Raw genomic sequence first — 14,759 nt, 5'->3', positions numbered from 1 at the left:
ATAAACTTCATACTGTGAAAGCACCATATTATGGAACCATATAATAGATGAGATGTACAGAACATAACTTTGGCAAAGGAAAAGGACAAAATATTTGGGAATAGCAACTTGGGGCATACAAACAATGCTGAAACCTGGAAAAATGACAAAAATAGCTTATGAGGTCATGAAATTTAAATGAAATATTGACATCAAAAGAAGTAAGATGGCAAGGGCAAGAACAGATAAACAGACCTCGATAATCTGTGTTGTACAGTGTACCAGAAAGAAGGACAAGTCAATTTGGAGCAGGATTTATAATAACACAAGAGATTAGGAGAAGTCTTTTGGTATTTAAACTTATAAATGACAGACTCACCAAACAGATAACAAGAAGGAAATTCAAGAATATGACAATAACAGCATATGCAACAACAGGGGAAACAGAAGAAGGAATAAAAGAATAATTTTATGAAGACTTTGAAAGTACAGGTAGTAAACTCTAAAACTATGGCCCACTGATAGTTTCGGGAGTGTTTAATGCACCTGTTGGGGCAAATGAATGTAGAAAAGTATAGGGACATAAACTTTACATGAAGAAAGTAATGAGAATTGAGCTATGTTATGTCAGTTTGCTGTCGGAAATAATTTACTCATCAAGAGTCCCAGTTTTCCACACAGAACAATACATCTTGAAACATGGAAATCAAGTGTAAGTGGACTGGTTAACCAATCAGACAATGTGTTAATAAAAGCATGATGTGCCATGTTAGTTACAGATCAGAGAGCTGCAGATGTCCAAACTGTGATTCAGATTACTATGGTGCACGTCCATAGTGAGACCGAAATACATAAAAGTAGAATGGGGAAAAAGCTACTTGGAATATAGAAAAATGATCCAAAATTGTAAAAACTTACCGCATAAAAATTAAAGATGTCTTCACAACTAGAAAGGTGGTGGAACAGGTCCCACAAAGTGGTAAAAGAGGCAGCAGAAGAAACAACTGGCATAAGAATAAACGAAAGAAATGAGTGAAGACTAGCAGTGAAGCATAAAAATGTAGCAAGACTGCTGAAAATGCTACACACACAGACAGACAGACAGACAGACAGAGAGAGAGAGAGAGAGAGAGAGAGAGAGAGAGAGAGAGAGAGAGAGAGAGAGAGAATGAGAAATGTGGAGGGATATAAAGATTTGACATCTAATTCTCTTAGAATATGTAAGAAAAAGAAACAGTTGAAAGCAAAATTTCAAGAGATAGAAGAACTAAAGGAATAGAATGAAACAAGAAAATTCAATCAAGCAATAGGAAAGACGAGGAAAAATTTTCATCCAACACATAATACAAGAAAAAATGGAAGTGGTAAGATAAGTAAAGACGAAAATGATATTGCAGAAATGGACAGAATATTTTGAAGATATGCTCAACACCACTTCAAACCAGGCACCGAGATACTTGCAAAAACAAGAGGAGAATATACATGGATTGGATAAAAATATGGAAACACCATCAGAAGTGCATGCTTGAACATGTATGCATACACAAGCCAAGCCTGCAGGTTGCACTGTTGCGTTTGGCAGCCAACGGTGCTCTGTGTAGTTGTGAGTGTATTATGTTGGAGCCAATTGTCTTCAAACATGGGCAAATTGTTGGTGCTCGTATGGTGGGGACTCCCATACTCAAGGTAGCCAAAGTGTTTGGTGTTTCAAGAGGTACCATAGTGAAGATTTATACAACATACAGGGAAAGTGGAAAAACATCATCCACCAAGTTGCAACATGGTTAGAAGTATGTGTTGAGTGATAGATGCACAGCCTTTGAAGAGGATTGTGATAAAAAATGAGGGGACGACAGCTGCAGAAGTCACTGCAGAGCTAAAGTCACATTTTCAAACACTGTCAATACTGAAAAACATGACGAAAGCTCCATAAGCAGGCAATTAGAGGGTGAGGTGAAGGTTCAAAACTACTTATCAGTGATACATATGTGCATAACATGAAAACCTGGTGCTAAAGCCATTAAACATGGAGATGGAGTAACAGAAGAAAATCATTAGGTCACATGAGTCACACTGTTTCCAACTTCTAGCCGGATTTACATGCCAAGAGTGAAACATGGAGGGGGTTCAGTGATGATTTGGGCAGCAATGTCATCATATTTCGTGGGCCCCATTGGTACCCTGCAAGGTCACATTACTGCCAAGGATTATGTGACCATTTTGGCTGATCAGGTTCACCCCATTGTACAATGTATGCTCCCCAGTGGTGACACTGCATTCCAAGATGACAGTGCCACTGTTCACAAACCCCACTTCATCCAGAATTGGTTTCGTGAGCATGAGGATAAATTGTTGCATCTCCTCTGGACACCGCAGTCACTAGCTCTCAATATTATTGAGCCTTTGTGGTCTATTTTGCAGAGAAGGGTTGTGATCATTAACCAGCTCCATTACCATTACATGAACTTGCTACTATTTACAGGAATAATAGGATAAGATTTATTTGAAAACCATACAGGACTTGCATTTATTCATTCTGAGACAAGAGGAAGTTATTTTGAATGCCAACAGTTACACCATAATAGGCATGGTAATGTGTTGTGTTTTTGGTGTTTCCATATATTTATCCACCTTCTGGGGAGCAAGAGAAGAGGGAAGTAAAGATGCGAAAAGACTAACAACGCAGGAGGTGGATTTGGTTATATATAAACTGCAAAATAACTTTGCGCCTGGTGAAGATAGGGTGGTGTCTGAACTTATAAAATTTGGCGGTCAACCTCTAACATGTCAAGTACATGCACTAATAAATTGCATAAGGGAAAATGAAACCATGTCTGTGCACTGGAAAACTGGAATAATATGCTCTATGTAGTAGAAAACAGAAAAGTCAGCTTGTGAAAATTATGGAGGCATAACTTTATAGAATGCAGTCTACAAGTTATTTTCCATGGTGCTGAATGAAATGTTAAAAAAAAGTTTGCTGAAAATCTCCTCAGAGAATGCCAATGAGGTTAATGGGCAAATGGAGGTCCTCCTGACCAACTATTTTTTATTGGGCAAGTAATGGAGAAATTTCATTAATATAACATGGATCACCACTTTCTGTTAGTTGATTTTAAATGAGCTTTTGACAGTATTAAATGCCAACATTGTACAAATCACAAAAAGAATTGGGCATGTCTGACAAGCTAAGAAAGTTATCTGAGCTAACAATGAAGGATGAAAGACACAAAGGTAATGTACCTACAGGGAGAGTATTGCAATTGCGCCAAGAGGTGTAAACAACCTTAAAGAAATGTATGAACTAATGAATGCAGAAGAAGCAAAAATTGGATTACTGTAAATGAAAAAAGACCAAATACATGGTAATGTCCACTTCTAAGGCTAACAGGACATCCCGCATAACCTGAAGGGCTCTAGTAAATTTTTTAATGCTGTCAGTTGCTTCTGTTATCTAGGTGTCCACTGGACCAGTAATAATAATACAAGACAACATATGAGAGAAAGGATACAAGCACAAAACAGAGCCTATTATGTAAACTTACATGCATTTAAAGATTCTCTTATTACAAGAATAACCAAATTAAGAGTATACCATTCCCTTGCGTAACCAGTTGCTACATATGGATCAGAAATGTGGATGATGGCAGGAGCATATATGAACAATCTAAAGATAACTGAAAAAGCAAATTCTGCAAAAAAGAATTGGCCAGTGAGAGAGGCAAAGGGCTGGAGAGTAAGGTGCAACCTTGAAATACAAGAACTTACATAAGTGCAAGGTATAACACAATGCCCAAATGAATACTTAAAGGTAGACTGTATTCCAGTAGACTGTATTCCACCAGAAGGAAGGACCAACCAAGAGCTAGATGTTCGGATAATGTGTAGGCTGACCTTATCAAGATGGAGATCCAAGGATGGAAGAGAAAAGCAGAAAACAGAGATGCATCAAGGAAGATTGTTGAGGAGGCCAAGACCTATCAAGGGCTGTAGTGCCGAAGGAGAAGAATAATTTTATATAGTCACTGCATTACAGATCTCTAAGGATGAATACTCTAGATATTTTACAGCTTTTATTGTTTCTAGTCGTTGGTGACCGGCCTTATGATTGAACAATAATGGTTCTGTAAGCACATGTATGTGCAATACAAGAACATTTGTTCATGTTCCAGATGAAGAGCCAGTTCACAACCAAGTGTCTGTTCACTTCAGGTCTTCCTACATTGTGCAACAATGTTCTGGCACTGTGACTTCAGTATTACAAGACCATTATCTGTGAACAGCTTCAAGGGGCTTCCAACAAGGTTCTGTCACTCGACAAACAATGAAGGGTCATTTCAAGCTTAGACTGAGTGCACACTGTCACTTTATGGCAAGATGGGTTCTTAGCATGGGAACTTGCCCTCCTAACTAGCTGGTATACAATACAGTGACATCATTCAAATATTCAAACACTATCATGAAATACAACACAGTGAAGATCTGCCATGTAGCAGTAACCCTAGTCGAAAAACACCAGCTACCCACGAATTATGGAGCACAAGAAACATTACGAGAATACAACAGCACTCAATGCTGGCATTTTGGAAACATTTGAGAGGACACTGTCGACCTAGACAGTATGCAACTTTTTCCATTTGATCAATTTAGCCTCTAAACATTTATTATGAAATACAGTATAAATACCCCATAACAGTGGTAAAAAATTTGTACAAAGGAACACAAGGAATGGAATTTAAATCTGCAGCATTGTAGTCTATTCACCAACAAGTATGTGCTATGTCTGACACCAGGTGATTGTTGCAGGGGCAGCAGTGTACCCATGTATATAATGGGCATGGAGTACCACAGCTTCACCAAGGATGAGGGTCAGTTGTGTTCTATGCCAGTACCATTTGTTGTTGTTTGATGTTTCTTATCAATATCAAGGGACTTTGGGCTGGGTAACATCGAGAAAGTGCCCTCTAATATATTGTTCAGCCCTACCGTCAAATTTTGGTGATGGGTTTGTCTTTCAAGATGAGAATGCACAACCACATTCTGTCCAACTTGTAAACACCTTCAGGAGTCATGCATCAACTGAATCAGTTGAGTACTCTTGTGTCCTGTTGAAGCTTGAAAATGACCTCAGGACAGTGTGCCAAGGAGGACGATAACCATGAACCTCACTGAAATGTCTCTGTATTTCAACAATGACAGCCACATGGAAACACAAGAACTTTTCATCATTTGTACTGGATGTCATCCAGCAGCAAATTTTGATGACTTATTCTGTCATTTCCTGCACTCCTTGAACCCAGACTCTCATATGCTTGCAGATATGAAAGTTCTGCAAAACATTGTTTTTAGTACTTTGTATAAATACTATGGACAGTAACTGTCCTGTGACACTCCCTTGGTGGACATCTGAAATTACTTTCACATCAGATGAATTCTATCCATTAGGAACAAGCTGAACTGTAATTGCAAGGAAATTCAATCATAAAGCTGGTCCAAAAGTTTGTAAGCTCATATTTTTACACTAGGCAAAAGTGTGGAACTGCACTGAATGCCTTCCAGAGGTCAGAAATACAACATCAATCATGGCACCACTATCTACTGCCTATTGGATGTAAATAGAAATCTGATTTCATAAAACTGTTGATTGCTGAATACAGTCCTATTGATTCCTACAGACAGCCTCCAAGCCGTCAAAATAATTTTTTTTTTTTTTTTTTGAAAAAAGTTTTGTAATTCTAAATTACACAAATATCAGCAGTATAACCATCAAATTGTGTAGTACATTAAAGTAAAGAAACAGATGTGCTTGCATTGTTACTTTCCTGTTTACTTACTCATGCAGTAGGATTAGTACTAAATGAACTGTGAGTTAGTTAACACAATCTCCAGTGATCAATCTACAAGTCACATATTGGGATGGTGTGTGTGTGTTTGCATGTGTGCATGCATGAGTCTTTTTGCTCATAAAGGACATTTGGCACTTTAAGGAAGGAAGATTTGGGTCTAATGTCCCGTTGACATTGAGGTCATTAGAGATGACACAAAAGCTCGAACTGATTCAAGGATGAAGAAGGAAATTGGCTGGGACCTGTCAAAGGAGCTGTCCCGGATTTGCCTGGGACAATTTGGGAAAATTACGTTGCAATAACCTGGCTCCCAAGACTGTGCTAGCGTATGATGTTTTATTGAATATCTGTTTATGAACCTGACCAGCTGATGAGTCCAACAAACTCTCTATTGTTTTGATGATAAATTCTGAAATACAGTCAAGTTCCACATTCCATCAGTGAGAGAGATGGGTTTACTCTTTGGTCTGTAGTTGCTCAGTGGATAGAAAAATCTAAATCAAAAAGCAGAGACAGAGGACACGCTGTTATTGTATGTGATTGAGAATAGCCCTGTACAAAACTTGAACATTATTGTAACTCATTGTTGTCTGCCACTAAAGGCAGTTATATTTTACTTTGCCATTGTGACAAATGTGTTAAAAGTATTGAAGAGAAAAGACCGTAATTTTCTTCAAGGATATAATATAGTGTTGAAAACATATTTAAACAAGTTTCATTTTATAAATGGTGCATTTCCAAGAACGAACACACATGCAAGGCTTCTGTAGGACCTTCAGACATTTGACTCAAGCAGTTTGCTGACAAATCTCCATCAGAGGCTTAGGATACACTGGGAAGTGTTTTTGCTGACATCTGAAGTAATCTGCTGTCTGGCTACACATTGTTGAACTAAATGATAACTGAACTGCATTGGATCAGTTTGCAAAGCTTCTGTACAAAGTCCTAAATATTATCAGCAATTTACAAGTGACCAGTAGAGATCTGCAGCTGCTCCTACATGAGATCATTGAGCACCATTAATTACTGTATTACAATTCTCAGCAGGAACTGTTAAATTTTCAAAAACATACATGAAGGAGTCCAATTAAGAGCATTCAAGACAGCGAAGAGAATCTATAATTTCTCTGTACAGATAATATTGAATGATTTTAACTCAACTGAACTTTAATGAGAACCTTCCCCGCAGCAAAATAATTTAATTTCAAGGAGGCTGCATATTGGTTAACTTCATAATTAGTTACTTCAGTTGATTTTTTTTTCCAGATGTAGGAGTAGTAAACAATGCTTATCTAATACCCCGGCAACATTTGAATGAAAATTAAAGGAAATATTATAATGGAAAACTTAATCAGGATGGCCACACACAAGCTTGAGCTGCCATCCTCCTGAGTGCCAGTCCAATGTGCTAACCACTGCACCCCCTCCCTCACAATCTCAATGAATAAACCAATAACAACATGCTGACTAAAAATCACTATTAACACAATCCTGTACAGCTGAATTAAATATTCTAGAAACAAGCAAAAATCTCCCTCATAGTTAATTAGTTACAATATGTTCAGCAGTTCATCAACTCTTTCTATCTATTTATTTATTTATTTTCTCAGGTTCTGTGGGCCATGTAAACCAAAGTTGTTCAGTCCTGTAACAAATTACTTAATAAAAGTGCTGATAAAATAACTTAAATATTTAATCAAATACATAAAAACAAAAGATTTGCAGGAGTAAAGAATCTAATCTATTTAGATTTAAAAATAAATGTACTAAAATTGTGTGCAATGTGTCCATGAATTCCACTGATAAATCTGGAGGGATTATTAAAGAATCAAATTTTGATATAAGAAATTTGCAGTGCCACATAATGTTTTTTATTGGAAACATTCATACTGATTTATCTGTTTCACGATGATCCTGGTTTATTTATAGATAACAACATGAAGAGATACCTAAACATACCCAGAACAGTGCTGCACTCAGCAGAGGTTTTGTAGTATGCATTTTTTCACCATGGATGTGTTATGCAGCTCTTTGCAATAGAAGTGCTCTCTCTGGTGTAGTCCGGCAAGAATTTTTCTGCCAGCAGTGAATCTTTTTCATTGTTGTTCTCCTAGCTTCCAATGAGGGTAGGTATAAGCGCACAATGTGTGACTGTGAAATTTTGATTCTTGCTCATAAAAAACACCACAGAAATAGCTGAAAGCAACTTACAATGATAAGTCACTCATGTGTACATGTGGTTTACTCATTTCAAAAATGGCGATGCGCTTAGTGATGACAAACCTTGCTCTGTGTCCATGAATTGCCCAAACAAATGAAAATGTAGAGAAAATTCATGAACTTCTACTTGAAGAATGACAGCGAAACATTGAGCACATAGCAGTGTTAACATGATAGTCTTGGAGCTCAGTTCAGTGGATCAAGGAATCAGGATTGCTGTGAAATTATTTGTGATTACAGTTACAATTGACCACCAAAACGAGCATCAAATGGAAACACGCTATGCTTTGAGAGCACAGTTTCAAACTTAATTTTTTTTTCTGAAGACAAGTCATGGTGCTTGGTTATAACTTTAAACACATACAACAATCAAGCCAATGGAAGATGACACTACTGTCTTTGAAAAAAAAATTGCTTCTTGATTTTAGGTGAGAGGGATAGTGCAATGTCTTTTCATTCCTGTGCATGAAAAGGGACTTGAAAAGACAGTGATTTGATGACACACAACAGAAGCAAGGGGGGGGGGGGGGGGGGGGAGTGGAGGACAAGTTGGCTGCTATCATATGAAAAATGCCTACAACATTGAATTCACTGAATGGACAAATCAATTATTTTTAATAAAATGCAATTTGAAGCTAATAAGATTGCTTTGAAAGGAGAAAATCCTATGATTTTAGAATGCCCCCTCACACACAACCATAACAGATTAAAAATTAGTAAACATAAATGCCACTTACAGATTAGACCTTAGGCCTGTTTTGGCTAGCTGATTGATACCTACAAGTCAGTACAAAGAGAGATCTTTGATTGAGGGACAAGTGATGAGCATGTCACCAAATCCTCCAGCTGTTATTGCCAGTCGATGAATCCAAGCAGCTCCTCCTCTGGCCTCGCAAGGCTGATTGGACGCCGTTTCAAACGTCCCTACTTCAGAAAAGAATCTGTGGCGGTACTGCGTGACCCATTCCAAACTTCCTAGCTTAGAAATGTCTGAGAACTGGGAATCAAATCCAGGTCCTTCTGCACCATAGTCAGTGACACTAACTGTCCAGTTACAGACGCAGTCCTTAAAAATATGTTAATTATTGTTTCTTTAAATACACTGACCACTACAATCTCGACACTTGTGAGGTCTACATCTCCTTTTCTGCTCCCAAACTTCTAATAACCCCTGATATGACCACTATCTACGCCAGTGATAGTCAACCTAGTATCACAGTGGGCAGTAGGCAGCAGTGCTTACAAAATTATTTTCATTAGGTTTTCATAAAATTTTTACATGATTATTTGGTAAGTAATTATTATTATACATTTTAACTGGCTGTACCTCAGGTTTATAAATTTTATAAAGTTACTTCTCTTCTTTTGTAGAACAGGTTGACGGTTAGAAAATGTTATTACTAACAGTGAAACAAAAGTGGGTGGTAGGTAAAAAAAGGTTAACTATACCTGATCTGCACCACTACTCCCCAATATCCATGACTTAAAGGCTACTGAATAATTCCACCCACAAACAAACCTAAGACCCCTTCGTCCATATTTCTCTCCGTGCGAGTTCCTTCTGCTGAGAACTGGGTTACAAGAATTTTTTTCTGCCAATCTATTATCAAATAAAACCAAATTCTTCAGTTGTATTCTGCTACTTTCCCATATATCTTGTCTACCTCCTCTTGATATTGTCCAATAATTCTTCTTCTCTCCTCCAAGGTATTTTTTTTTTTTTTTAATTGTTGTCTGCTTTGTCTGTCACACTGCAGTTAGGCAGAAAACTTTGATTGGTCTATTTTGTGGACAATTAACGATCACCAAAAAATGCTAATTTCTTGTCTGGCTTTCAACTGCAGGAATTGGTGGAATAAGCAAATCTGCTAACCACACAACATTTGTGTGAATTCTCCTCCCTCCCATGTATTGTGCGATAAGTCTGTTAAAGGAGATCTGCCAAAGCATGACAAAAAACACGCTAAAAATATTTCGCAACAATGCCTTCACAAACCTGTGTTCAGTTTTTTCTTTCACTGACTTGTTTCTCTATGCAATCAGCATTAATCAGTCACTATACTTTCTTCATATGATTAACTTCTGGTCACTATGCTCTCACCTTCTTCCTAATAAAAATATGTGGTATTCTACTCATGCTTACATTTATTACCATGCAGTCATGTAACTCTCTCTGCTACTATTTTTGCTACTGTGTAAGAAAATTCCTGTTCTGTACAAGTGAGCACATTTGATAATTAACTTGCACTCATTTTACTGTTTCAGATTGTAGTAGTACACTATCACAGATGGCTGTGAAGCTGTGTTACACCTAGGCTTCGCACACAGCTGTAAACATTATTAGCTGAGTGCACACTTTATATTACACACTAAGATGCATCACAAAGGAATCATCCAAATGGGACTGAAATTGGTACATCTGATGTACATGCACAGACAAACAAATCACTACAGTTTCAGAAAAACTGGGGATTACAGTTTCAGAAAAATTGGATGATTTATTCAAGAGAAATAGCTTCACAAATTGAGCAAGTCAGTAACACGTTGGTCCACATCTGGTCCTTATGCAAGCAGTTTTCGACTTGGCAATGATTGATAGAGTTGTTGGATATCCTCTTGTGGGATATTGTTTCTAATTCTGTCGAACTGGCACATTAGATTGACAAAATCCCAAGATGACTGGAGGGCTCCGCCCATAATGCTCCAGAAGTTCTCAATGGGGAGAGATCTGGCAACCTTGCTGGCCAAGGTATGTTCTGGCAAGCGTGAAGACATGCAGTAGAAATTCTCATCATCTGCAGGCAGACATTACCTTACTGAAACCTAAGCCCAAGATGGTTTGCCATGAAAGGCAACAAAATCGGGCATAGAATATCATTGACACACCACTGTGCTGTAAGAGTACTGCAGATGGTAACCAGAGGGGTCCTGCTATGGAAAGAAATGGCACCCCAGACCATCACTCCAGGCTGTCGGGCCAAATGGTGGGTGACAATCACTTGGTATCCCACCACGGTCTGGGGTAACTCCAGACATGTCTTCGACCTGGAATCTCATTGACTGGAGTAGAATTGTCTCTGGAATTTCATTGACTGGAGTAGAATTGTCTTGAGTGATGAGTCCCACTTCAAACTGAGCCCCAATGACCAGCGAAGATGTGCCTGGAGATGCCCCAGACAGCAGTAGGATACCAACATGACTGTTGCTGACTGTGCTAGTCAACTCTACCATAGCTCGCAAGGTCACTGGATCTCTCCCAAAATAAGAACATTTTGAGCATTGTGGGCAGGGTCCTCCACCATCTTGGAATTTTAAAGATCCAACACACAGTATCACTCAGGACAGCCAACAACTCTATCAATCAATGCCAGTCCGAATAACTGCTTGCATATGGGCCAGAAGTGGACAAAACATGTTACTAGCTTGCTCAATTTGTAAACCTCGTTTTCTTGAATAAACTATCCAATTTTTCTGAAATTGTAATCATTTGTTTGTCTGTACAAGTACATCACATCTACCCATTTCTGTCCTATTGGTATAATTCCTTCATGGTGCAACCCCCCCCCTCCCCAACTTTTCTTTCTTAGCATGTATTTATCTTTTCCACAAGAAACTAATATAGTAATTTAATGTGTAATATAAATAGAATCCAGAGTGACTGATTGAAATATGGTAAAAATAAATCTAAAGTTTTGTGACTCTCTCTCTTTAACTTTGGCTATCAAAAATTATAGAAAATAGAGTTATACTGGTCAGTTCTGGAACATACAGATATAAATCAATTACAATGGTGTAGGGATAGCAGATTATAAACTTTCTGTGTCTTAAAATATCTTGAACAACAACAGTGAACTCAATCCCATCCTTGACTAAGACGGGATCTTCTAACAATGCAATACTGTAATGTACTTACTCATTTCCTTTCTGGCATCCTGCAATAGTGTTGTTGTATTGATAATATTACTAGTATGTGAAGCATTGAAGACCGACTGAACAATACACTCAATAACAAGCATCTTTGCCTTAGTGCACGTCACAGTTACAATTTCTGAAACCAAAACCACAAGGCTTAATCATGAAGGTACACAGTGAAAAGTGAAAAACAATATTCTCCAAAAAATGAATAATACACATGAAGCATGCTAAAAATTAGTCTTGTTTAGACATGCAGTATGTATGTAAGAAATGAAAAACATTTGGCCAGTCCTTTCGTAAATGAACAGTTTGTAATTTTAAGAGCTACCAGCGTAAGAAATGGATTGGAGAAGAAACATTATAATTCAAAGCTCAAAGAATAAGGTACTGTAAACTGCACAAGGCTGGACTACGTAATTTGAACTATATCTGAGAGCCATCCTGATCCATTGTCACATGCAATCCACAAAATCTGAGGAACTGGTTTCAACTAAATGGCATTCTGGATGTGCCCAACGTATGTAAGTAACCTCATAATCATGGAGTGTTCTTCAAATAAATTTTGACACATTTGGGGAACTATGATGTAGTACACTGTCTTGGTGAATGTACAGGTTGTGTGCAGGCTCCTGTAAGTGAGAAAACAATTACACACCATCATCCAGTACATTCTTGTATCACTAACCAGTGAAAGGTGATGAGCTTATGTTATCATGGGGCTCATTCTGCCCCATATGAACATCCCCCATACTATATTATTTCCAGCACTTGCCCCAACTGAAAGCTGTAGGTGGTGGCACACGTGCCAGATGTGGGTTCCAACTTACTTGTATCCTGCCAGCAGCAGATACAAAAATGTCCACATGATTCATCAAACCAGAAAACCTTTTTCCGTGCTTATCTACATGTCCCACGACATACTGTGAGACATGGTGCAGGGGCATTTACACTGCATAACAAGAAGTTCTGTTCTGGTTTTGAATGGTATGGCTGCTCACCAATAGATCTTTAGCGCTAAACAGGGAAGTCATTTGTTGTAACATGGCTCACCTGAGCTGTTGCAATCCATGCTAGTCAACAGTGACCCAATTATCAACATTTTGCTGGCCACAGCAATTGACTTATTGTGGCAGCATTCCACAAGATGCTCCTGGTACATCCATAAAGTGGCGATATGTGAAAAGCCCGGAGCCTGCACAGTATACTATGTATTAGGCATCCATGATCTCGCCACAAACAAATGAACTGATATCATGCATTTAGTCATTCCTGAGATTGATTATTATTCAAAAGAGCAGTACATGATCTGATGTTATCCCATTCACTTGACAGGTGGAACTGTTGCATTTACCAAGGCACTAGAACAACTATCTCTCCAGCTATCTCTTATTCACCTCCTCATGAGTGAATGCCTCCCCCTATGAACCATGGACCTTGCCGTTGGTGGGGAGGCTTGTGTGCCTCAGCGATACAGATAGCCGTACCATAGGTGCAACCACAACGGAGGGGTATCTGTTGAGAGGCCAGACAAACGCGTGGTTCCTGAAGAGGAGCAGCAGCCTTTTCAGTAGTTGCAGGGGCAACAGTCTGGGTGATTGACTGATCTGGCCTTGTAACACTAACCATTAAGGCCTTGCTGTGCTGGTACTGCGAACGGTTGAAAGCAAGGGGAAACTAGAGCCGTAATTTTTCCCGAGGGCATGCAGCTTTACTGTATGGTTAATGATGATGGCGTCCTCTTGGGTAAAATATTCCGGAGGTAAAATAGTCGGATCTCCGGGCGGGGACAACTCAAGAGGATATCGTTATCAGGAGAAAGAAAACTGGCATTCTACGGATCGGAGTGTGGAATGTCAGATCCCTTAATCGGACAGGTAGGTTAGAAAATTTAAAAAGGGAAATGGATAGGTTAAAGTTAGATATAGTGGGAATTAATGAAGATCGGTGGCAGGAGGAACAAGATTTTTGGTCAGGCGAATACAGGGTTATAAATACAAAGTCAAATAGGGGTAATGCAGGAGTAGATTTAATAATGAATAAAAAAATAGGAATGCGGGTAAGCTACTACAAACAGCATAGTGAACGCATTATTGTGGCCAAGATAGACACGAAGCCCACGCCTACTACAGTAGTACAAGTTTATATGCCAACTAGCTCTGCAGAAGACGAAGAAATTGAAGAAACGTATGATGTAATAAAAGAAATTATTCAGATAGTGAAGGGAGACGAAAATTTAATAGTCCTGGATGACTGGAATTCGGCAGTAGGAAAAGGGAGAGAAGGAAACGTAGTAGGTGAATATGGATTGGGGGTAAGAAATGAAAGAGGAAGCTGCCTGGTAAATTTTGTGCAGAGCATAACTTAATCATAGCTAACACTTAGTTCAAGAATCATGAAAGAAGGTTGTATACATGGAAGAACCCTGGAGATACTAAAAGGTATCAGATAGATTATATAATGGTAAGACAGAGATTTAGGAACCAGGTTTTAAATTGTAAGACATTTCCAGGGGCAGATGTGGACTCTGACCACAATCTGTTGGTTATGAACTGTAGATTAAAACTGAAGAAACTGCAAAAAGGTGGGAATTTAAGGAGATGGGACCTGGATAAACTGACTAAACCAGAGGTTGTACAGAGTTTCAGGGAGAGCATAAGGGAACAAACGGCAGGAATGGGGGAAAGAAATACAGCAGAAGAAGAATGGGTAGCTTTGAGGGATGAAGTAGTGAAGGCAGCAGAGGATCAAGTAGGTAAAAAGACAAGGGCTAGTAGAAATCCTTGGGTAACAGAAGAAATA

The 14,759-nt window shown here is 38.6% G+C and overlaps 1 protein-coding gene across 1 annotated transcript in view; it reads right to left on the bottom strand.

Moving 5' to 3' along the window:
• The window catches only part of LOC124788557 (vacuolar protein sorting-associated protein 13B), a 221,355-nt gene that overhangs the window by 56,393 nt on the left and 150,203 nt on the right, over positions 1 to 14,759 (bottom strand). The window contains exon 16 of the mRNA XM_047255828.1: positions 11,959 to 12,093. Within this exon, the coding sequence (XP_047111784.1) occupies positions 11,959 to 12,093 (135 nt within the window). The remainder of the gene's footprint in view (positions 1 to 11,958; positions 12,094 to 14,759) is intronic.

The sequence above is a fragment of the Schistocerca piceifrons genome, chromosome 3 (genome assembly GCF_021461385.2).
Source record: "Schistocerca piceifrons isolate TAMUIC-IGC-003096 chromosome 3, iqSchPice1.1, whole genome shotgun sequence".
Lineage (NCBI taxonomy): Eukaryota > Metazoa > Arthropoda > Insecta > Orthoptera > Acrididae > Schistocerca > Schistocerca piceifrons.
The sequence above is the reverse complement of the archived record's forward strand: the minus strand, read 5'-3'. Positions and strand labels throughout refer to the sequence as shown.